The 22,060-nt window shown below is 44.4% G+C and overlaps 6 protein-coding genes across 8 annotated transcripts in view; 2 read left to right on the top strand and 4 right to left on the bottom strand.

Moving 5' to 3' along the window:
* Window positions 1-4,705, top strand: part of LOC108102607 — a 40,093-nt gene extending 35,388 nt beyond the window's left edge. Inside the window, 3 exon segments of the mRNA XM_017207711.2 lie at window positions 32-45; window positions 47-352; window positions 428-4,705. Coding sequence (XP_017063200.2) covers window positions 32-45; window positions 47-352; window positions 428-2,392 — 2,285 coding nt within the window. The 3' untranslated portion in view covers window positions 2,393-4,705.
* Window positions 4,694-5,368, bottom strand: LOC108102609 (thioredoxin-like protein 4A). Its single transcript, XM_017207713.2, has 2 exons — window positions 5,206-5,368; window positions 4,694-5,133 (listed from the first exon to the last, which is right to left on the bottom strand). The coding sequence occupies exons 1-2, from the start codon at window positions 5,281-5,283 to the stop codon at window positions 4,783-4,785; spliced, it is 429 nt and encodes a 142-aa protein (XP_017063202.1). The 5' UTR covers window positions 5,284-5,368; the 3' UTR covers window positions 4,694-4,782.
* Window positions 5,369-5,484: 116 nt separating this feature from the next.
* On the bottom strand, window positions 5,485-7,882 carry LOC108102608 (extensin-2). The gene is made up of 4 exons (XM_041819322.1): window positions 7,571-7,882; window positions 7,332-7,510; window positions 7,061-7,300; window positions 5,485-6,855 (listed from the first exon to the last, which is right to left on the bottom strand). The coding sequence occupies exons 1-4, from the start codon at window positions 7,738-7,740 to the stop codon at window positions 5,639-5,641; spliced, it is 1,806 nt and encodes a 601-aa protein (XP_041675256.1). The 5' UTR covers window positions 7,741-7,882; the 3' UTR covers window positions 5,485-5,638.
* Window positions 7,883-8,733: 851 nt separating this feature from the next.
* On the bottom strand, window positions 8,734-14,596 carry LOC108102647 (transmembrane protein 94). Of its 3 annotated transcripts, XM_017207774.2 has the most exons (10): window positions 14,346-14,596; window positions 13,652-14,285; window positions 12,880-13,594; window positions 12,657-12,819; window positions 11,935-12,031; window positions 11,089-11,875; window positions 9,764-10,920; window positions 9,541-9,703; window positions 9,236-9,482; window positions 8,734-9,179 (listed from the first exon to the last, which is right to left on the bottom strand). In XM_017207774.2, exons 1-10 carry the CDS (start codon window positions 14,492-14,494, stop codon window positions 9,107-9,109), a joined length of 4,185 nt encoding a protein of 1,394 aa, XP_017063263.2. In that variant the 5' UTR covers window positions 14,495-14,596; the 3' UTR covers window positions 8,734-9,106. The 3 variants fall into 3 exon arrangements, with proteins under 3 accessions (XP_017063263.2, XP_017063261.2, XP_017063262.2); XM_017207772.2 differs by having other exon boundaries at window positions 9,764-11,875; XM_017207773.2 differs by having other exon boundaries at window positions 9,764-11,875; window positions 12,702-12,819.
* A 1,334-nt stretch (window positions 14,597-15,930) lies between these two features.
* On the top strand, window positions 15,931-17,061 carry LOC108102625 (protein YIPF6). The gene is made up of 5 exons (XM_017207737.1): window positions 15,931-16,053; window positions 16,107-16,320; window positions 16,390-16,561; window positions 16,628-16,785; window positions 16,840-17,061. The coding sequence occupies exons 1-5, from the start codon at window positions 16,036-16,038 to the stop codon at window positions 16,950-16,952; spliced, it is 675 nt and encodes a 224-aa protein (XP_017063226.1). The 5' UTR covers window positions 15,931-16,035; the 3' UTR covers window positions 16,953-17,061.
* On the bottom strand, window positions 17,045-21,627 carry LOC108102624 (alpha,alpha-trehalose-phosphate synthase [UDP-forming]). Its single transcript, XM_017207736.2, has 5 exons — window positions 21,114-21,627; window positions 19,131-19,671; window positions 18,137-19,029; window positions 17,452-18,073; window positions 17,045-17,382 (listed from the first exon to the last, which is right to left on the bottom strand). The coding sequence occupies exons 1-5, from the start codon at window positions 21,245-21,247 to the stop codon at window positions 17,143-17,145; spliced, it is 2,430 nt and encodes an 809-aa protein (XP_017063225.1). The 5' UTR covers window positions 21,248-21,627; the 3' UTR covers window positions 17,045-17,142.
* Between the last annotated feature and the right edge of the window lie 433 nt (window positions 21,628-22,060).

Raw genomic sequence — 22,060 nt, 5'->3', positions numbered from 1 at the left:
AGAGGGACTAATCCTTCAAATGTACTTTCAGGTGGCGTTGGTGTAGGGCGTTCCTGTGGGCTATAGTTACCTACTTGAACCTCCGCGTCGCTTTTCCTATTCTTCGATGTCTGGTGGGGGACCTGGTTCCGGCCATGTTGGGCGTCGCAAGAGTGGTTCTGAGTCGTCGCGGATTTTCAGCAACTACCCCATGGGCGGTAGTTTCGGAACAGACGACTATTTTGTGGAGACGGAGGATGAACTGGAGGCAGAGGAATATATGCAGCCAGGCGTCCCAGATGAGTCGGATCATCAGCACCAAAGGACGGACTCTACGCGCAGTAAACCCGGATTTCTGTCTGTACCGATGGCGGTGAGTGAAAGTGGAGGGGTTCATCCTATCCAGAATGAAAACATCTTGTAATGACTTCATCTTATAACACAACAGGGTCAAGACTCACGTCGGAGCAGTGCTATGACCTGTTGCAGCACGGATAGCTCTTACCTGGAGCGGCGAACATCCGCCTACATGGGCGGTTGTATGGGCAACCTGCCGCCCACGCTGCAAAGGAAACTATCGACTGCCTCGCGGACATCGAGCATCGAAAACTGGGACTACTACTATCCAGACATCCAGGTTATCCAGCCGACGCCTAAGGCATCTCCCTGTCCTTCGGAGCGCAGTGTACACGATGGATCCGGAACGGGATCAGGAAACGGCTCGAGGACATCCAACCTTAGTGCGTCCAATATCAAGCGAAAGCACAGTATCGTTTCCTATGATCCAGACAGTGCGCAGGCAGGTAGGAAGCAGCAGATCCATTCGATCAGCGCGGACACCGTGGATGTGTATCCTTACAACCAGGAGAGCTCCATGGATCTGGCATTGGCACTGCCTCTTCCCAAACCGGTGCAGTCGGCCCCGCCAACTAGTGTCCATCAGGCGTTCCACTTTTGCGACTCGCCCTCCGAGGAACTGCGTCTAGGAGTCCGACGAAAACTTACGCTTGTGGAGCTGCAGCGAAACGAGAGCAACAACAACAGCTTTCCATATACGCCCAATGCAGCAGTTCCGGCCGGAGTGGGTGGAACGGCAGCCAGCTCAAGTAGCATCAGCGTCGACAGTACCCCAGTGAGTCTGGAACGGTTAAATGGCGCAGGTAGCGGTGGAAGCGCCAGCTTGGCCACAATATCCGTGTCCAACAAACTTCCGGCTATGGGCAACAACAATCCAGAGAAGCGAGCTCCGCTAGCTTCACTAAGTTCCTTCAAGATCTCCTCACTGGAGTGTCCCGACTCCGAGTTGCGTTCCTTAGACGAAGACTCGGTTTTCGGTCTGGAGAGTCCGGCGGATACGGACGATGACATGCAGCAGCTAAGCAGCGACAGCGAGGAGCAGGAGGCGGCCGCCCAGGCCCAAGCCCAGGCAGCTTCAATCCGGGCTAGTGGGGAGACAAAGCCTAGTCCTCTGCTGCTTTCCATGCCCGTCAAGCGAATGAGTCTGAGTGCGGTGCCCTCTGGGGGATTGACAAGTGCAGCCTTGACTGGTGGCGGTGGTGCCCGGCCAAGGAGACCTCTACTGCAAAGGCATCGTACCATTAGCGTCACCTCCAGTGATCGGGTGGCTCTCATCAATCAGCCTCTGCAGCTTCAACAGTTCCACATGGGCTTGCCCATTCAATCGGAGGCGCCACCGCTGGAAACTCACTTTGGAGCAGTGGTGAGTCAGAGTCCCCCTAGGCGTGGACCACTCCTACAGCAGTACAGCGATCCTCAGACGACGACGACGACCACAACGACCACCACCACGGAGGAGGACACATGCTCCACGCTGAACACAGAGCTGGGCTTGGTGGAGGCTTCAGGAGCAGCTCTTGGTGGTGCTGAATCCGCAACACACACGCAGTACAGCAGCCTCAACACGGTGATCAGCATGGGTCGATCAACGCCAAGTCCCGTTCCCGTTCTGACCACCCGGATGGACAATAATTCCGCCACCCAGCAGCCAGCTCAACTGCCAACGAATGCCATCCGGCTGGTGCACGATCCCTGCCCATCGTCTGTATCCGATTCGGTGATAGCCACCCGGCAGCAGAGCATCTGTGTGCCCGCCTCCTTAAAAGAACTTATTCTGCGTAAGGGATCGGGTCCAACTCCGGCTCCCACCAGCGGAATCACCCGGAGTGCAACTAACTTGAGCTGTGAGAGTGGAGCCGCTGCACCAACCACAACGACTGCGACGCCCGCCGTCATGCTAGAGCTTCCCCTTATCCGGTTGCCCAACGAAGAGGATGACGACCAGGAGTTGCACCACTCGCACTTGGAGCGGGGCATTGAAGGCTTGGGCGGTGAAAAGCGCGATCCCAGCCTTCCCGGTACTTCCAGGAAATGGTCCAAGGAGACACTATTCTAGCCCAACTGGTTTCCACTGCTCCAACGAAGGCAGTTCCATGGGCCGGGCCACTATTTAAGAGCTTAGCAACTGACTTTGTACGCATGGTAATGGAATCTACAGTGAAAACTCCCCATAGAGGGCTTATGGAATTATTATTTACTTTCAAGCTCTACCATTAAGTTAAGCATAATGAAAGAGGATGGTAAAAACCTTTGCCATTTGTCAGAAACTTATAAGTTCTTTGTTTTTAAAAAACTTTTGTTAAAGAAAATTGCTAAGAGTCATTCGAGTACGTTAGGGCGAGTTTTCACTGTACTTTCGGTAGTTGCATGGTCTGGCAACCGACTTCCTGGGTTGCTCGAGACCCGGAACTATGAAACGCGAGTATTGATGAGTATTTAGGTATAGATAAGGAGTTTTAGATTAAGCGCATTTAGTCAAAATATAAGTTAGTTGAGTCTGGCATAAGAAGTTACTGTAGTACATGCCTACCAAACATGTATAGACCGATAGTAATGAGAAATGGGTAACGAACAGCAACATGAACAACAACGTATTCGTACTTAGAGACTGTTGTCTATTATTGTTAATAGAACTCTAAAAGTTAAGTAGTGATACTCGGATTTATTTTTCACACTTTATCTATAAAACCAATTTGTATGCGTTCGTATGCAGCCCCATACTAAGGAGAAAATTTATATATTTCTATAGATATATCGCCAGCCGCCAGCAGATATCAATCTTTCTATCTATCTATCTCTCATTCTCCCTATTATGGAACGAAAACTCTTCTAGTGTCTTAAACAGCAGCCAAATACTTAAAGTATTGTAATTTAGAAATTTTTATAGATTGCACAACAAACTTTAAATCGAATCGAATCGATCGAAATCGAGTTATCCTTGCAACAGAAGTACTCTGACAGAAGACCTTAAGAACCTCAAAAGGTTCACCCAAAGATGCCTAAATGTCTTTTATGCGTAGCTAGACAAAAGTTTCAGACTTTCTAGAAACATTTTCGCATTTCCCCGCTCCTGCCTATTCGAACACGAATTGTTGGTAATATAATAGAATTGTTGTCAGAATATAGAGTTACAAGCGAATATAAAAATTGAAAAACAAAAAAAAAAAGAACATCTATGTAAACAATTTCCTAACTCATCCCACCTACGCATCTCTATTTTTCTATGAAAAGCTAAAGCCAAGGAAAGGAAAACAGACGAAACGGTACATAAATCAAATGACTTGTGTTATTCAAATCAAAAATACATAATTAGTAGACGAAACGCAAGATAATATAATAGAGCTGCATTTTGAGGTAACCCAGCCCCCTAGAGACTTTCTAACATGCCTGAGCCTCAGCCTGAGCCTGATTTGTACCTTTCCTATGCATAAGTATATATTTATATACACCACACATGTATAAATCGAGCCCTGTTTGAATATTTTTTAATACTAGTAAGTATTTTGTACGACGAGATCAACTCGAGTGGCGCCTAAGAAATGCAAAATGGTATATCAAAAGAAAACCCCCCAAAAAAACAGAAAACAATTAATTGTTGGTTATATGCTGAAGAACGTAAGAGTAAATGAAAATTCGAAAATATTGTAATTGTAGCGTTGATTTGTTTAAAATGAGCAAAAATATACATACATATAACTAATAACGTAGATAAATATACATACCTATATTTAATGAAACCAATGAGCAAACCTAACTTGTGTAAGTCAAAGAGTAGCGGAACCAATTGTTAAACCTAAGCATAATAAATCTGTAATAAAACTGAGCTGTTGTATTAAATGAACAATAACAATGTTGAAGACAAAGTTTGGATATCGACGCCAAGCCCAATAAATGCGTAGAGCATTCAGTTTGTGAACTTCGTTTACGAGTACTTAGTATTTTTACTGAAAAAATGTTCTTTTTTTCTCCCCCTTTCGTTGCGTTATTTTCTTTTATACTTTTGTACTAATATCCCTGCTTTCTTGGACCGATCTTACTTCCGATTAATTTTCATTAACTTGATGTCTATATGTACCTCTAGCTAAACTCAAAGCATAATTGATCAAATTGGTAAACGAAAGCAATTCGAAATTAAAAGAAATATATGTACTACTAACGCGCAAAACAGAATTATTATTGCAAGATTACTTTAAAGAATGGATTAAAATTTTTAAAAAGTATGAGCTATTAAAGAACAAACTTAGTTAAATGTTATATATATGAAGAAAAAAACAGAAAATTGATGTACATGTTAGCGATATTAATGAGAAATGTGACAAGTGAAAAATAAACCAGAAGAAAATACATATACACAAGGTGCCAAGTTATAGTTGCTTCTATTTGGGATTATCAATTTGTTACGTCTAAATGGGACATACTAATCTTTGATGATAGGGACGATCCACTCTAGTATCTGTACTTGGTGGAGTAATCCTTTGGTGAGACAACCAGACCACGGCCTTTGCGAGCACCTCTGTACACTGTTTCCACGATGTCTATCATCTCCTGCTTGTCCTCCAATGGCCAATTGATCTTGTTGTTGTTACCCGTACCCAAATCAATCATAATGTGCTTGTTGCGGAAAAAGAACATCACAGTGCAGGGATCGTACAACTCGTACATCTTGTTGAAGTCCGGCACCTCGGTGATGTCCACCAAATAGATGACTGCAAAGTTTTTCACCTTTTCTGCTATGCTGTACATCACCTCGTCCATTTTCATGCATGCGGGGTCCCAATCGTGACCGAAGCGTATTACCTGGAAGTGGACCAATAGTTACTAATGGTGATCCACTGAGATTGATTTGTGAAACCGTTTCCGAATACTCACAACCACGCGGTCCTCCTCGGAGAGAATAGCCTGGTCCACCTGCCAGCCATTGTGCAAATGTGGGAGCATATACGACATGCTGCAGCTGTTTTATTTTAAGTTAGCGGATAAAAAACATAAACAAATACGGAAGGGCAATCACCGATATATATTTTGTTTTCTTGAAAATCGATTTTTTCTGCTATCGATATTTTCTGCCAGTGTGAACGTTGACTTGATTTAAACGATTTTTCGAAAACTGTATAAGAGTTTTGGTCATGGAGTATCTTGATATTCTTTTAACACATTGATATTATCTTACCTTGGTTCTATTTTTATTGCCAAAATTCAAATTAGATTCGGTTCATTCTTTAAAAACAAAATTCATTTAAAAAATTGTTTTTTTTTTAAATTAAGTTTTTTATTATCCATTAAGTATTTAGTAGCGTCCTTATCAGTTCAAGTATTTTTGCTTAAAGCTATCAATGTGTTCCAGCACCCTAACAGTCATCTCGTTAATATATTCGTCACGACCTTGTTCGGTGAATGGATCGGGTGCACTTCGTCGAGAGACATAGTGATTGGGCAGGTTTACCTTGTGGCGACCAATGGACTTAATGATTAGCCACAGTATGTAGAAACTGAACCACACGGTGAAGTACAAAGGGATGTACCACAGTTTCCGGCCAATGTAGAAGTAACTGTACTTTTTCACACGTGGCTCTGGTGGCGGCGGAGGTGGTGGTGGTGGTTCCGTTGGTGGTGGAGGTGGCGGTGGTGGTGGCGGCGGAGGTGGCGGTGGAGGCGGTGGGTGATGAACATGATGATGATGATGCGGATGATCGTCATATATCACATCCGGATAGGTGTCATCCGGATACGAGGGCTGGTAATCATAGTGACCCGAATAGTGATCGTGGTGGTGATCGTGAACATGATCATGATCCGGCGCATGATCGTGATCTTCCGGTTTTGGCGCCGCCGATTCTGGGTGAGATTCCAGCCAACCAGGTGGCGGTGTAGCATATTCCATATTGGGATCGTATTTGTGATCATCGTCGGGATGGGAACCATCATTGTGGAGTGCTGGTAAAGGAGAATCGTCACCGTCTCCCCCACCTCCGCCACTATCACCTCCATTTGCAGGAGACCCCATATCCATACCGTCAGCCGGTCCGGCACTGCCGGCGTCCTTGCCTTCCTGATCCTTTGGCGGTATGTTGTCCATGGCACTAGCCGGAAGCACTCCAATTACATCATCATTGCCGGGATCATCATCTGCTGCTGGGGAGGCACTCGCCATACTGGCCGCCGTGTCCTTATCGCTATTGCTACTGGCAAGTGGCCCTGGATACTTGTAACCCGAAGAAGGACCCGGATAAGAATATCCAGCATTGCTCAGACCTCCAGATGCGGGTGCTAAGTAACTTGTCACTGTATCTGAAGGCAAAGCTGCTTTGGGATCATCCGACGGTGATGGATACTTGGTGTTTAACGGCGGAAAAGAATAGACATCTCCTGGGGCAACATAGGAGTTCACCGAATTCGAGCCGGCGGCCACCTTGCCGTCCTGTCCATGGGAATGGTCGTGACTATGGTCGTGGTTGTGATTGTGGCCCTTAAATAGACCAGCGGCAGTTCCTTCGCCTGGAGTGAAGCGATCACTGAATCCTAAAAATAAAAACAAATAAAATTGATTTGTTTAAAAAACTGAATAAAATGATGGGATGTACATATATACACATAAAACAAATGTATGGTTAAATGAAATGTTTGTGCATAAAATTGCTACATACATTTATCTTTTTTTAAATCTTTGTCTTGAAAATTTTGTATTTCAATTTTTTTTTTATTTTATTTTATCTGAATCTGATACCTTTTTTATAGCTGGGTCTCGAAGCATGATTGCGAGATGGATTTCGTGATGATGAGGTGTAGTAAGAAGGACTACTTTGGGGATAAATACGTGTTTTTGATGGTGGGTAGTTGTACTGCTGTGGCTTGCCACCCCTCAACAATGGAGATATTAGTTGACCAAAGGGATACGCAGTCCTGTAATCTACGGCTCGTCCCGTGGAGACTCCATCTACAACTGGTTCTGGTAAATCCTTCGACACTGGAGTAGGTTCAAAAGCAGGTTACAGGACTAGGAGCAGGATCACTCGGGTTTTCCGCCTCTAATGAAACCAAAGGTGTGACAAACACCGGTGAACTTGTTGTTTCCTCAGGTTGGTGGTTGTAGGGAATGGGTGGAAGAGTGGTCGTGCTTATGAAAGCAATCACTGGAGCTCCAGTAGTGGATACCACATTTTCACTGGAGTTAAAGCTGTATGGACATGGATTGTCAGGAAAATTGATCACCAATCCTTAAACTCTTATAACTTACGTCTTTGGAAATATCAAATCCGTATTAAGAGCTTTAAAAATGCGTGGTCCTTGATCGTTTTCAGCTCTGCTGCCACCGACCAGAACCTGAGAGTAGGCATGAGTCCGTAGACTTCCAAAAAAAACACTGACTGACACTAACAGCGCCAGCTTGGCGCCTTCTAACCGCATTTTTCGAATTTGTGTTCCGCGTTTCACTTTAGGACACTTACAAATACAATATATTATTCCGCAATATCACTGAATATCCTCGGATGCTATACTTTCGTCATATCCGCTGGAGATCGAAAATAACGCCACTGTACCGCGTCGCGCGATGTAGTCGAATACAACGGATCACTTGATGGCCAATGGTTTTATTCGACGCCGTCCCGTCGAGTTCGTGATTTCGTTTTTTCATGACCCAGATTCCCAGCAAAAGGTGCTACTAGAAGTGATCTATATATCTGGATCTGGACGGGCAGAACAGCACTTTCATTTCGTCGACTTCGGAGGTGCTAATTATTTGTTACTCCACATTTCTGGTGGCATCTTCCGTTATGCGGTCCCGGCTGCTTCGGATTTGTACATAGATCTGGGGTGTAACTACATTTAAAATCCGTGGCCATACGATGAACTTCTTATGTGCTCGGGGCGTGTGGCTTCAATTTTGCAACTAATTAGGAACATTTTATATCGTCAAGACATGTGAGGTATGTCTGCATATTGTTTTTCTACTTGATAAAGTGAGAGTATTGAATTTTTAGATCAATTCTTTTACCCCTCTAAATACAAGTTTAGTATAACATATATCACCATTAATAATAAAATAAAATATTTTTTTTTAAATAATTTACTTTTGTCACAATGAAAAGTCTAAAGACATCAAAAAGATGTCAATTAATTATGTATCAACGATTTCTAAACGATTAAAAGATTTATAGTACAAAATAAAGACAAAAATATTTGTCACATTCTTTGCCATGGATGTGGGTCAGTAACTAAGCCACTTGCTGCACCGTGCCTCTCCCCATTAGCACCTATTCCGGCATGCTGTATACTGTTGTCCTTTCCTGTTCACATCTCAATCATAAAGTACAAGAAGAAAACAAGTTCTGGACATGCCACTTTCCCAATTGGATTATTCAAAATACCTGAGACTTTTACTTATTTAAAGAGGGATTCTAGTTTTTACCATACATATATTTATACAATAATTGCAAGTCTTTTGAATGTTAGTACAAAAAATGATCTCTTATTGAAACAAGGAACTGGAAGCCGACCGTTTTAGAAACAAGAATAACAAATGTGTTTCGTTACTCGATGGGGGTGTCATAAACTGTAATAAACACATGGAAGTACAAGTGGGTGAAATAACGAGGACGAATCTAAAAACAAGACAAACAAATGTCGGCATAAACAAAATAGCTAATGGTTAGTTTGAACCGTAAAAGTAATTAAAAGAAGCATGTTAAGTTGTGGTGTTATATACAGCCTTGGCACTAAGTACATGTGTAACATTGGCGTCTTTTCGTTTGGTAAGTCTCAGACGTGTTTTTTAGAATGGCGAATTCATGCCTAATTTGGTGCCAAAGTCAAGGCGCGCCCGACGCTGATATCGCGCGTTAACCCTAAAAAATAAGGAGTATTGAAATATACAGTTGATTACGAAAAAGAGAATATTTACTTGTTCTCCTGGAACTTTGCCATCTCACTGACAATCATACTCAGCAAGCTGCCTCCAAATAAGACTAACATGGCCACCCACAGGTTGGGTAGCTTTTCCCAGAAATCGTCTATAAGCAGTTGCACAATGCAGATAACGGCATGAAAAAGGACCAACAAGAAGCAGGTTATAGCCCAAATACGATTGGTAAATGGATTGCGCTGCCAGAGCGCATGATCCCGATGCACAAAAGTGAAAGAAATGAAAACTGAAAGGATAGAAATATGGTTCGCGTTACTTTTTTAATGAGCAATAAGATACTTTACCAAAATGTAGGATTATGCCTAGTAGGGCACAACTTCTAGCAAAGTAAAGATATTGATAGAAGGTCTTATCATCCTCATCCTCGATGCCTTCAACGGATCCCTCATTAGGTTCCGTAACTGCGTTTAATGGGGGCTCAGATAAGAACATCCAATAGGAAACGAGCTGAGTAATATTATGAATTTAAAAATTCTAGTCTTTAATTTTAATATTAGAATTACTTACCAAAGATAAGACTAGAACAATAAATTTGCAGCCGTAGCACCACATAACAAATGCAAAAGCCCGCGAATCGTAGTCTGTTTGCTTTTTGCTTGTTGCCCGATTCATGATCTTAGGATCCACGTCGATATGGGCAAGCGAAATGGCTATTAGCGGCACCGGTACGCACATTAGATAAATACACAGCAGAGGGGTAATAAGCGGTGGCAGCGAAAGGCACGCGCAGAGTACATTCAGAATAGAGATGGAGCCAGCACAGCAGGCCCAATACTGAATGCAGTTCCACAGACCAAGAGAGAAGCGACGTGATAGCTCAATTATGGCCACTAGAGAAAGCGGGTCGTCGCGGCAAACGGCAATGGAACAGGGTAGGGAATTGAGCAGCCGGCTTAAATATAGTGGGGAGACAGTGTGGGCAGGTGTTTGCATGGCGCATCCCTGGAGGCCGCCCTCTAACAGCTCCTCGTCATCATTGGCCTTGGTCTTTCCGGACTGTCGTTGCCACAATAGTTTGTTGTGCTGTATGTTAGCTTCCGTGTAGGCGTCCACATCCTGGCACACCTGCGGATACAGTGGTTCAACGGCTATACTGCAATCAGCCTGTAGGAAAATGTCTGCATTGGCATTGCTGGCCGAGCTTCCCAAACATACAACAATTTCGCCGTAGGACTGCATGATGTCCAGCATCTGGCGTGTAGCCTCCGCCGAACAGTCTGTAAAAAGAGAGACTTGCAGAGGGACATTATCAACCTGCTCCAAATGAGGTCGTATGTTTTCAATGCCTCTTGGTAGTTTTGCCCTGTTGGACATATCGAAGTTTATTGGTGCACTCTGATCCGTGCTTTCGGTGAGCGTGCTTAATGAGCGGCAGTTTTCGTCCATGGCAGAGTCCAGAGAATGGCGCTGCTTGTGTTTGCTAGGATCGGGTTCTGCCTCCAGTTCGGTATCTCCGGGTAGATGATGCCTTTGGGTGCTATTCTGCGAGCTCTCCTTGCTGCTATCGCCCTCAGCGGAAGGGGGATCTTCACCATTTAGCGCTGCATTTAAAGGTTTGCACTCATCCGGATTAGAAATGGCACCAGGAGCTGAGGAGCTGAGTGTTTTCGAGGACTCCAGATTATTTGGCGGTCCCAATAGATAACTTATTTCTGGACCGTCACCTACAATTTCAGTTTCTTTAGCTGCAGAAATGGATTCTGATACGGATGCAGTGGCAGGTGCGGGTGCATGGGACGATATGTACATGACTTTGGCACTGGGATGATGATTGTTCTCATGGTCTGTTGTGGTGGTGGTGGCAGTGGTTGAAGTGGTGGCATGGGGTTTACCAATATTTTCCTGCATCTCCTTGGTCTTGTTAGTAACTCGGTCCTTATCGATTTCCGGATCTGGTTCGCTTAACAGCGAGATGTGGCAGTTCCAGCCTGATTCGAGACCCATTTTCTCAGAGAAGACACGAGACCGCAGTTCGTTCTCTTTGCTAAAGTGCACAAAGCGAATGCAGGCTCGTTCCAAATGCTCAACAAGCCTCACAATATCGTTTTGTGCTTGGTACTGCATTGTCACCATGCCTATGAACACCTGGTGGCACTGCATCTCAAAGCATCCCTCGACATCATTGCACTCCTCATCCTTGCTTTCGGAGAACAACAATGAATCTGTGCTAATGCTGTGGCTCAGTTTAACGTGGTGTCCACCCTGGAAATCGCAGTGGGTCTTGTCCACATGCTGCATGCGTAGCTTCGACTCCGGCGGCAGCTCCAGATACAGACATTCACCTCCATTCCGCTGGGGTCCACTCAATGCTCCATGAATACCATGCCTCAAGGGGCGATAGGCGAATGCCGTGCAGTAAGAGGTCAACGCACTGCGCTGGTAAAAGTCTAGTGCCCGTTTGCGATCTTGGGCGGACAGTGGACGTAAATCAATACCGTCCCAAAAATCGTCACAGCAGTCCAGAATAATATCCGCCGTACCCTGGGTAAACAGGGACAAATAACCGCCCGGATTCTCCCGCATAACCACAGACAAGGAGTGCGGAAACGGCACCTTCACTTTGGAGGACAGCTGCAACTGTCTGGCGAACCGAATATCCCTGCGCACCACATCTGGTTGCTGTAAAGATATATTATATTTTTTTTTCAAAATTAATCCCTAACTAATGGTGAGTTTACCAAATGACGGTAACTGGCCAGTTGCCCCTCCAGCGCAAATCGATCTGTGGCATGGTCGGTGAATCCAATCTGCTTGGCCAGCTCGCAGAGGCAGCGTCTGTTTATAAAAATCAACCGATTAGAACTGGTTCTTACTGACACTAGACGCGTCGGCGGTGCGTGAGCATGCAGGCAAGCGTGGCGGATGGAGGTCGGTGGATAGGGCGGCAGTGGGAATGGGGCAACTATATTTAAGCGTTCTTGATTGTTTGTTACTTAAAATAGCATGCCAATGGAAATGGGGCGGGGAGGCAAGGGAGTTTGATTTACAATTACAAACAAATTAATATATGTAGAATAATAAATACAAGGTTTATAAGTCGACATTGCAGTTAGTTCAAAGGCATTTAATGAGATATGGGAATTTATAAGAGCAAAACCATTAAGGAATAGCAAGTTAATGAAAATCAAAAAAACGTTTTTCTTACGCTTCCAATTTATAAATTATTACCAATCGCTTGTTTTTCTTTTGTGGGGGAATCGTCCAATTGGATTCAAAAATCAAAAATACCCAAAGCAAAGACTAATTTGATCGGGCTGGCTTTAAATGCAATGGCATATAATACCATTTTGGAGAAAATCATTAGACTATATAAATAGTAGTTTAACGGTCGATGCGATCAACCATATATATGAGTTGGTTAGACAGAAACTAACGATGAGTATGGCAATGAACTACGTACCCATGCAAAAAGCTTTTACTCGACTCAATGAGTGCATACGCATACCGATTAGTCACAGGCACCAGATCTTTGTCGAGCATGGCCACGGCGGTTACATGGCCGCAGAACTGTGCATAGTGCTCGTGGGTGAGCGGAGAACAGGTGTTCAGCAGAATGGCGAGACCTAGAACATTTCGATTTCGTTATAATACTAACTAAACTTATTGTAAATCTTAAAATTTACCCAATGGCTTCAAGGACTTAATGTGCGCCTTCCACTCATGATCGTCGAACTCCAGACGGAAAGGGCAGTGTTGGTCGTGCGTGAGGTCTAGTACTTCAGCCACTATACCCCGCTCCTTGTGATCCTCATCGACATCCGGTACATCGTCACTCTCGCTCTGGGAAGACGACGTACTGCCTGCCCCGTCCTCACGCGATTCCTCGTCGGTGTTGTGAAGGAAAAATACCTTCTCGGCGGTGGGATTAGGCCAGGACAGTATGCCCTTCTTGTCTACGCAGCAGAGCGCCGATATGGAGCCCAGTACCTGAACGAGATTCGCTGAACGCGGCAACAATTCACTGTCACCACGCCACAGCTGCATCCAGATTCGAAGCACATTGGAACGAAGCATAGTCACATTCTGATAGTCATAAGACGGCGTGTCCAGGTCCTCGGCAAACGATTTGCTCGAACTCTTTTCCAGGGCCACCTGCGGCGTTTTAAGGAAGCACTGAAGCCGAGCTATGCCCCACAGATTCATTGATATCCACATGAGCGGAAAGATCAGTGGTAACAGCGGAATTATAGCTGCCGCCGGGGATTCGATGAGCACGAACCGCCAGTTGTGCTTCTCGTCAGTGGGCAGGCCGTAGCCATGGAGGCGTAGTAGCCCCGAGATGAGCGTGATAGCCAGAGCACTAATAAAACCCCACTGTTGTATGTACTTGGTGACCAGCTGTTGAAATAAACAAAGATAAGACCGGGTTTTAATTTCTTTTGAAGATCTCCTTACCAGATAGCGTTGCTGATTGTAGATGGTAGGCGGTCTTTTCAGGGAGTTTTTAAGGCAAACGGTTAGGTTTTCCAGGTAAGGTGTGCTTTCCAAACAGCATACGAGATCTGGCAACGGCGGCCGTGCCACTGGTTTTACGGGAGGATCTCCATGTGGAGCTGATCCATAGATTTCATTGGCCGTAAAGAACTTGTTCGTTTCTAATTCGTGACAGGGTCCGGGTGAAATATGTCCGGGTCTCAAAACAATATAGTCTCCGCGCACCAGCAAAGCCCACGGCAGGTTGACAATTTTTCCATCGCGATATGTCCACTGCAGGGAGACGCATGGGGACATGGGATTACTGAGGTGCGGATAGTTGGCCGGCTGCCAGTCGGCGCTGAAGTGCTGCTCCGCCAATTGAAGTTCGGCAAGAGCATGTCGCGTCTTTCGGAAGATCTCGGTGCGCCGCAGATTGTTTTCCCGTACCACCACGAATAGGTCAAGTGATAAGATTGCTAGCAAGCACAGTGCGGGCCACATCATTCCCGTGATGAGAAGAGCTCCACTGGCCAACAGACTTGCACCAATAGAAAGCCATCCCAGTGGGCTGTCATAGCGCTTGACAAATGCCGCACGCAACTTTCGATAAGAGCTGTATTTAAAGAGGATTGTCTGTCGTCACTTATATATCACCGGATATTAATTGACTCACCTTTCCGCGTTGTATCGCCGCTCATGCTCCAGCAGCATCCGCTCAATCTCTTCATGGAGACGACGGAGCGCCAACTTTGTGCTAAGACCACGTTGAGAGGGCTCCGGAGTCGTTCGCTTTTCCGGACTTTCAGCCCGCTTCGCTGCCATTTTATTTTGACAATATCCTGCAGGTGCAGTTAAAAAATTCGCGTCCGCCTACAGCATAGTATCAAAATTCGCGTCTGTTTAGATTACGGTTTGCGGATCAAGTGTTCGAGACAGCCGATTACAGAAAATACGGTCACTCGAGGACAGACCTGATTATTCTAGCGCATTTTCTAGCTTTTTAATTTTTATTGTGGTTGTTGTATAACAAATCCCGTTTACATTATTCTTTTCTGTTTAAACAACTAGATATTGAAATTACAATTTTTGTGCATACAGCTTATTACATAAAAAAGTCCAATCATTTAGAAAAGATAAAACCTGAATTTTATTAGAATTCCAAAGTAAGGTCAAATTTAACGTAAAATAGAACTTTAAAAATATTTAAGTTACTTAAAAAATGATTTGAAAATAATGAATTCTAAAATGTGAAACAAAGAATGTTCTTTTTTTTTAGTTATTTTATGCGTCATTACAAAAATACAGAAATGTAAATTTACATTTATATATGAATGTATGAATATATGTACATACACATACATATTACACATTTTTAGAAAAAGATAGGGCGAATTTGATCGATATTATCTTTATACCTGCAAATTGGGCAATTCAAATAATACTCATTGTTTAAGTACTTTTGAAGGCATAGTTTATGGAAAATATGGCCACAACTTAAAGAGTCAGCCGAATTGTTTGGACTAGAGTTAAAAGTCTCAAGACAGATGGAGCATATAATACTCTTAAAATCTTTCAGTCTCTTTTTCTGTTTATCAATTTCTTGCAAATGGAGTTGCTCCTGAGTTTTGAGGTCATTGAGAAGTTGTAGGCGCATTATCTCCTTTTGACCGTTAATTTGCTTCGACTCCTCCAGTTGCGCAACTATACTTTTAAACTCAGCATTGACCTTCTCCAATTCCGATGCGATCATATCACGTTCACGGATAAGAAGGAATTTCTGCGATTTCACGAAGTTAATGCTACTTAAAACGCCATCCATTACTTTCTGGTTTTCTGCAATACACTTCCTTAGCTGGTCCTTGAGTTGGTCCCGTTCTAGCGTAAGCTTTTGCATTTGCACACCTGAATTAATAATGTTGTTATCAAATAGTTTGGGGTCAGAGGATTCTTTAAGATCCATGGAATTCTCATTAACCATCATTAAGTGAGTATCTTTTCTGGGAATCCCTTGATTCATGTATGTATGTATTATATGCAATGGTTATCCTATATACATACAAATGTATATGTATATATCCTAGAAAGCTGAACAATAATACAGTGAATTCAAAGTTTAACTTGAAATTAAGAATAGGATTTAAAAATAGTTTTCTTACTATATTAAAATTGAGCTTAGTAAATTACAAACTTTTTAGCTGAGAATCAAATCTATCTGTCGTCTTCGAGTGTTATCGATAACCGATACCGATGGCCAGGTATCGGTAACATTAAGGTCACATTATTAGCACTATGTATTAGCTGGCGTATTTATAATTTCTTGTCGATGTAAACGTTATTATATATAACAGATAATACAAAAGCTAATGGATTCCAAATTAGATGTAAGTAGAAAACTTTAAAAAATAACTTAATGTTTAATATATTTTCCCCTTAGATGTTTGAGGACGTCAACACGTCGCCTTCTTTAGAGGGCGATATGTCGATTCCGGGCAAAAGAACCACAACTGCAACGTCTGCGAGCGGTGTTCCGGATTACAATACTCTGGACGAGCCCATCCGGGAGACAGTGCTTCGAGACATTCGCGCTGTCGGCGTCAAGTTCTACCATGTGCTCTATCCCAAGGAGAAGTCTAGTCTACTCCGCGATTGTACGTCATCATTTCGGTTACCCCTGCATTCGTAGGCAGTTTGATTATTTTGTTTACAACATTTTTTAGGGGACCTGTGGGGACCTCTTGTGCTGTGCACCTTTATGGCCACCATCTTACAGGGCTCCTCATCCGTCGACAGCATGTCCGACAACGGACCCGAGTTCGCCCAAGTCTTTGTTATCGTCTGGATCGGAGCGGCAATAGTCACACTTAACTCCAAGTTGCTGGGTGGCAATATGTGAGCATAATGTTTCTTTATAGGCATTACAAATTAGTTAAGAAAAATCATCCCAATCTCCACCAGCTCATTCTTCCAATCCGTATGCGTGCTTGGCTACTGCCTTACGCCGGTGGCCATTTCGCTAATTGTGTGTCGGGTAATCCTTTTGGCCGCACAGACAAGCCTACTCTTTTTTCTCCGCTTTGTGACCACCACTATAGGTTTTGCCTGGGCCACCTATGGTATGACAATCTAATTTAAATATTAGAAAATCGATCTAATAATTATCGTTCTAGCTTCCTTCGTATTTCTTGGTCAGAGCCAGCCACCCCATCGCAAAGCCTTGGCCGTGTACCCCATCTTTCTGTTCTTCTTCATCATCTCGTGGCTGGTCTTGTCCCACAATTAGCTCATTTCGTGAAGCTTGGCTTAGTGATTAGTTCGTAAAAAAAAACAGTGCACGTTCCATATCGTAACCAAAAAAAAATCGAAAATCAATTGTACATTTATTTAAGCTACGATTTCGTTTTTCTTTATTTTAAAAATCTTACAAGTTATCTGAGTTACGAGGTTGCTTATACATGCTTGGATGCATCGGCTTACACCTCCAGATTGTTTGTCGAGGAGGCCACCTCCAGGGACATCTGCATCTGGACACCGTCGCCCTTGGTGGGTCTGTAAGTCAGCGAATTAGCGCGCGCCTTGCGTCCCATGAAATGTCGTTCCACCCATTTGAGCAGCGTGTACACAGAGTCTGTGGAAGGTAACCGATGATCCGCTGCGGTCTTCACAATGTCCGACGATGTTACACGGAAAGTTCGTGCCATTCCCTTAAGAGCCTGTTAGGGGGGGCAACGTAAATAATTAATCACCAGCCATGCTGAAAGGATTCCTCTATGCACACATACCACCATGGCATCTTCATCTGTCAAATCGTCACCAACATAGATTATTTTGATGCGCTCATTCCAGTCTACGCCAAAAGATGTGCGCAAGATATAGATCGAGGCACGTCCCTTATTCCACTGCACCGGCGGACGAGCTTCCAAAGCGCAATGCGCTTCCGTGGCCCGGAAGCCATATTTTTCAATCAACGATCTTGCCTTGTCCACCATCGCTCCTCTAAGGTGATTTGGAGTTTCGCGATAATGGAACGTCAGCAGTGCCCCCTTGTTCTCCACCCATGCTCCGTCGCGACAGACAGAATCCTGCAGCGCTTTGAGCAGATCGCTAACCTTCTTCTCGTACTCCATAGGCATTGGGTGTACAAACTTGCTGCCGTCTGGGTGGAGGATTTCGAGACCATGATTGCCTGCATAGGTGATGCCCTCTATGCCAACCATCTTTTTAACATTATCGACGTTTCGGCCGGAGATGACAGCCACATAGACATCCGAGTGGTTGGATAGCTTGTACAGAACATTTTTAATCTCGGGTGAGAGCGTGGCCAGATCTGGGTGGGGAGCAATGGGCGCCAGTGTGCCGTCGTAGTCCAGCAGCAAAGCCAACTTGTGGTTATAGCCGATGTATCTGGAGGATACAAACAAATTATTTAAGGATCATCTTAGAAATTTCATGGATTTATATCATTACTTCAATAAGTAGTCATCAAAGTCGTCCACAGAGACCGGTTGCATAATGGTGGTGCCCACATCGTCCATCTCCAGAGCGCCAACTGCTTTCAGGAAGCAACGCATCCAATGGCTGACATCGCATTCCGCTTCTCGTCGTCGGAGACGTGCCATTCGAAGTACACGTTCATCCTCGGGCATAGTCAGCGCTCGGTGGATCACCTCCGCAGCCTCGTTTACCTCGTACGGATTGCAGAGCAAAGCCTCGTGCATCATCTCACCAGCTCCTGCAAAAGGAGAGATGACCAGGACGCCGGGAACCTCGTTAATCTGACAGGCCACGAACTCTTTGGCTACCAGGTTCATGCCGTCCCGAAGCGGTGTGACCAGGCAAACAGCCGCATCCCTATATAAAGCCGCTAATTCGTCCTGGCTAACATAATCGTAGATGTAGCGGATAGGTGCCCAGTTGGCGGTGGTAAAACGGCCGTTAATCCGGCCCACCAGCTGGTCCACCTCTTCTTTTAGTTCCCGGTACTCCTTAACATCCGTTCGCGAAGGCACCGAAATCTGCAGCAGGCTCACCTTCTCCTTGTGCTGCGGATACTTCAGCAAAAGCGCCTCGAAGGCCATCAGGCGATGGACAAGACCCTTGGTGTAATCTAGTCGGTCCACTCCCAAAATAATCTGCATCTTGGATGTCTTTAGCACCTTAGGTGCTGTCGTGGCCAGATTAACAAAGCGCTCGTAGGGAATGCCAATGGGAAGGGGACGGACGCGCACTGTGCGGCCGCCATGTTCCACGAGGAGATTGTTTCTGTCTACTCTGCATCCCAAGTTCCGCTGGCAGCAGTCCACGAAATTCAGGCAGTAATCCTGGATATGAAAGCCCACTAGATCGCAACCCAACATGCCCTAGACAGAAACAGAAAAACAAGTTATTTGGACTCTCTGGTCCTTCTTTGCATTATTAAATGGTTTTCGGTAGAGTAGTTTTTTTTCTTCCGTTTTCTTACCTGGAGGATTTCGTCGGACCAGGGTAGCAAGCGGAAGATGTCCCATGGTGGGAAAGGGATATGCAGGAAGAAGGCCAGACGGCAGGGAAGATTCTTCTCCTCGGCATGCTCGCGTACCCAGTTGGCGGCCAGCATGAGATGGTAGTCGTGGATCCAGACAATCGGTGGGCTCTTTTCGCTGCCTTGGTTCTTGGCCAGGCACTTTTCCAGAGCCTCGATAGTTCGCACAGCAAAATGCTTGTTGACAGTCACATAGTCATGCCAATGCTCACCTCCAAAGTTGGCGCGTCCTGGCATTGAGTGGAATAACGGCCAGAAAATCTTGTTGCAGCATCCGTTGTAGTAGCTATCGAAGATCTTGGAGTCGATGTTGACAGAAACAACCTGATCGGACTTGAGGCCAGCGGTTGGCGTCTGATCATTGGGATTGGACTCGGGAATGGCCTCGTTGGGATCCTTTAAATGAATTCCTGACCAGCCTACCCACAGGCCGCTGCCCTTGATCACCACCGGACACACTGCGGTTACTAGACCACCAGCGCTGGAGTAAACATATATAATCAATATTAGTCATCAAATCATTAGTCATTTTTAAGTGTTACAAATAAAATTCAAAAATGATTATAACACAGAATTATAGTTAGTCTTTTTTCCAAATTTGTGTTATACTACTTTAGCCACAAAATGTATGAAGTCCTTAATTTAAGAAAAGAACTGACCAAGAGATGTAAATACGTTATTCTTTTCAGACATATGAAATACGTAATCAAGTGCCAAAGTTACTGGATGAGTGTGTGTGTGTGTTAGGACCCAGCCCATTTTGTGCAGAGTGCATGACACCGGGGGCCTGATAAGAAGATGCCCATTAAGCCAGCGATTGTAAACAAGCTCTGGACTCAGCTCCGGTCCATATCGTCCCATCCGGAGACATTCTGCGAGAGCGGAGGCCCAAAAGAAATTCGTTCCTGGCATAGGTCAGGATGCTCTGAGTCGCTGCCACAGCTCCATCGCAAATTAATCTCATTCACGTGACACCTTTTTCAGTGTCAGGTTCAGGTTCTATTGGGCGGCTACAGCTCGCCATAACGCCTCTAGTATTGACCCTTTTACCAGACACCCGAATGGGTCAAAAACGAGTAACAAACCTCGCTGATAAGGCCAGCCATTATTATTGAATTTGTTTTGTAACTTAACGCCCAGACTTCGCATGTTTCAACTCATCTTTATTCGCCTCCCTTCCTCTCTGTATGTTTTGCACTGATAAGATTGAGAGCTTAGCCGAGATCAAGATGAACTGAAATATAGGTATGTCACATAGTTGGATCGAGAATTGGATGGAGGATCTGGGCTGCTAGTTGGGTGGCGGCGGTCAGGCGGCTTATCTTCAATGCAAATTGTGGGCTCGAGGATCGAACTGGGTTACTTATGGATTTTCGGGAGTACGAAGAACATGAAAATTTGCCCTAACCAATCTTTGGCTCTTCACGTCCGGAGAATTGATAAGCGTGCTTACGAAATCATCGAACATTTCGTATTATTTGATTTTCATGGCTATTCAGAACTTTCCTTTGTTTGAAATTTATTTAAATTTCAATTGAATTGCCCTTATTTCCGGATTAAAAGTGTGCATATAGGATGATTAGAAAAATGGGGATAGGTTTTGTGAGATTTCTAAGAAAGAAGAATCTTCGCTTAACTATGTAGTTTAAAATTTGGTTTGAAAAGTTTTAAGAACTCATGACAAGAGAAATAAGGATGAATTTAATGTTTGAAGAAATTAATGATTAATGAATTTATGTTTAAATTCGAGCTTCTGTGTATTTTTTAGCAACCAAGATTACGTAATACGCTTTACTTTACTTAGGAAACTTTAAAATATTTAAATTTGTTTTATAATTTTGGATTACATAAGCTTTTTGCTAAATATTATTTTTTTGACCAGAATTGTGTAAACCAATATTAAAACAAAATTATCACACTTACCTCGCCCTGCGTTCCAGCTCATCGGTTTTCGGATTCCGGATTAGCACAAATGGTAAACGATTGGAAACCACGATGAGACTTGCCTTGGTAGAAGGCTCCCCGGCATTGGTAACAATGATCTCCGTGTCGGGCATTGTGATCTTTGGTAAATTAGCTATAGGCTTTCACGAATATTTTTTTGCAGAAAAAGTTAGCACATAATTTTTGGGCCAAACCGATGATAAAGATCGCGGATGTGGTGGCTGAACCAGGCTTATCAATTAGTCTTCCGAAACGTGAACGACCGTTGCCGAATTCAGTTTTAAGTGATCGCTGATCGAAGACTGAGGATTCAAGAGCAACTGCCCGAACCCAAACCGCTGTCTGTCTTCTTATCGATGCTTCTCCCAGATGCAATTCTACGTGAAAATGGAAATCAGTTTTCTTGGTTGCGTTGGGAGCTTAATTGTTGGTCTGTTGGTCGCGAGAGCCAGCAGCTCCGTACCCTGCCGAAAATAGACAAGCACTAAGCCAACTAGTCGCTCAAGTCGCACTTTTCTGCTAAAAATTAATGCCTCCCAACCATCCCCCTCCATACATCCCATCTTGGGTTCCACAGTCCACTCTCCGTCTTATCAGAAAATCGTCCAGCTTCTGTTTCTCCCGCTGATTACGTTTTTCCTACGGATGTGTGAGAACCAAAACCTTACGGTGGAGAATGTCTGTACGATGTTCGGTTGTTCCTGTCCTGGTTAACTGGAAAACTGGACATTGCCATCCTTGGAAGGGGTTGGAGATCATGGTGCTCTACCTGATCTTTCGAAGCCCACAGTTCACAACACATCGCAGCTAGTTTTCTAGAATTAACTGGCCGCGCCTGGTATTATCAGCACGGGAACATTTCACGGCAATAGCCTCCTCCCCCTTGAATACCCATCTCACTCCATCGATGGTGTCTCTCGAAGCGA

This window comes from Drosophila eugracilis, unplaced genomic scaffold (genome assembly GCF_018153835.1).
Source record: "Drosophila eugracilis isolate 14026-0451.02 unplaced genomic scaffold, ASM1815383v1 contig_575, whole genome shotgun sequence".
Lineage (NCBI taxonomy): Eukaryota > Metazoa > Arthropoda > Insecta > Diptera > Drosophilidae > Drosophila > Drosophila eugracilis.
The sequence above is the reverse complement of the archived record's forward strand: the minus strand, read 5'-3'. Positions and strand labels throughout refer to the sequence as shown.

Excerpts from the sequence above, each read along its gene's own strand:
- LOC108102624 (XM_017207736.2), bottom strand. The coding sequence starts at position 21,247 with ATGCCCGACACGGAGATCATTGTTACCAATGCCGGGGAGCCTTCTACC. Across the intron at positions 19,030-19,130 it reads GGTCCGACGAAATCCTCCAG|GGCATGTTGGGTTGCGATCT; the intron begins GTAAGAAAACGG and ends GTTTCTGTCTAG. Across the intron at positions 17,383-17,451 it reads CAGATGAAGATGCCATGGTG|GCTCTTAAGGGAATGGCACG; the intron begins GTATGTGTGCAT and ends CCCCCCTAACAG.
- LOC108102609 (XM_017207713.2), bottom strand. The coding sequence starts at position 5,283 with ATGTCGTATATGCTCCCACATTTGCACAATGGCTGGCAGGTGGACCAG. Across the intron at positions 5,134-5,205 it reads CCGAGGAGGACCGCGTGGTT|GTAATACGCTTCGGTCACGA; the intron begins GTGAGTATTCGG and ends GTCCACTTCCAG.
- LOC108102647 (XM_017207772.2), bottom strand. The coding sequence starts at position 14,494 with ATGGCAGCGAAGCGGGCTGAAAGTCCGGAAAAGCGAACGACTCCGGAG. Across the intron at positions 13,595-13,651 it reads ACAATCAGCAACGCTATCTG|CTGGTCACCAAGTACATACA; the intron begins GTAAGGAGATCT and ends TTATTTCAACAG. Across the intron at positions 11,876-11,934 it reads TGGCCAGTTACCGTCATTTG|CAACCAGATGTGGTGCGCAG; the intron begins GTAAACTCACCA and ends ATATCTTTACAG.
- LOC108102625 (XM_017207737.1), top strand. Across the intron at positions 16,321-16,389 it reads GTCTAGTCTACTCCGCGATT|GGGACCTGTGGGGACCTCTT; the intron begins GTACGTCATCAT and ends AACATTTTTTAG. Across the intron at positions 16,786-16,839 it reads TTTTGCCTGGGCCACCTATG|CTTCCTTCGTATTTCTTGGT; the intron begins GTATGACAATCT and ends TTATCGTTCTAG.
- LOC108102608 (XM_041819322.1), bottom strand. The coding sequence starts at position 7,740 with ATGCGGTTAGAAGGCGCCAAGCTGGCGCTGTTAGTGTCAGTCAGTGTT. Across the intron at positions 7,301-7,331 it reads CCCGAGTGATCCTGCTCCTA|TGTCGAAGGATTTACCAGAA; the intron begins GTCCTGTAACCT and ends AACCTACTCCAG. Across the intron at positions 6,856-7,060 it reads GAGACCCAGCTATAAAAAAG|GATTCAGTGATCGCTTCACT; the intron begins GTATCAGATTCA and ends TTTTATTTTTAG.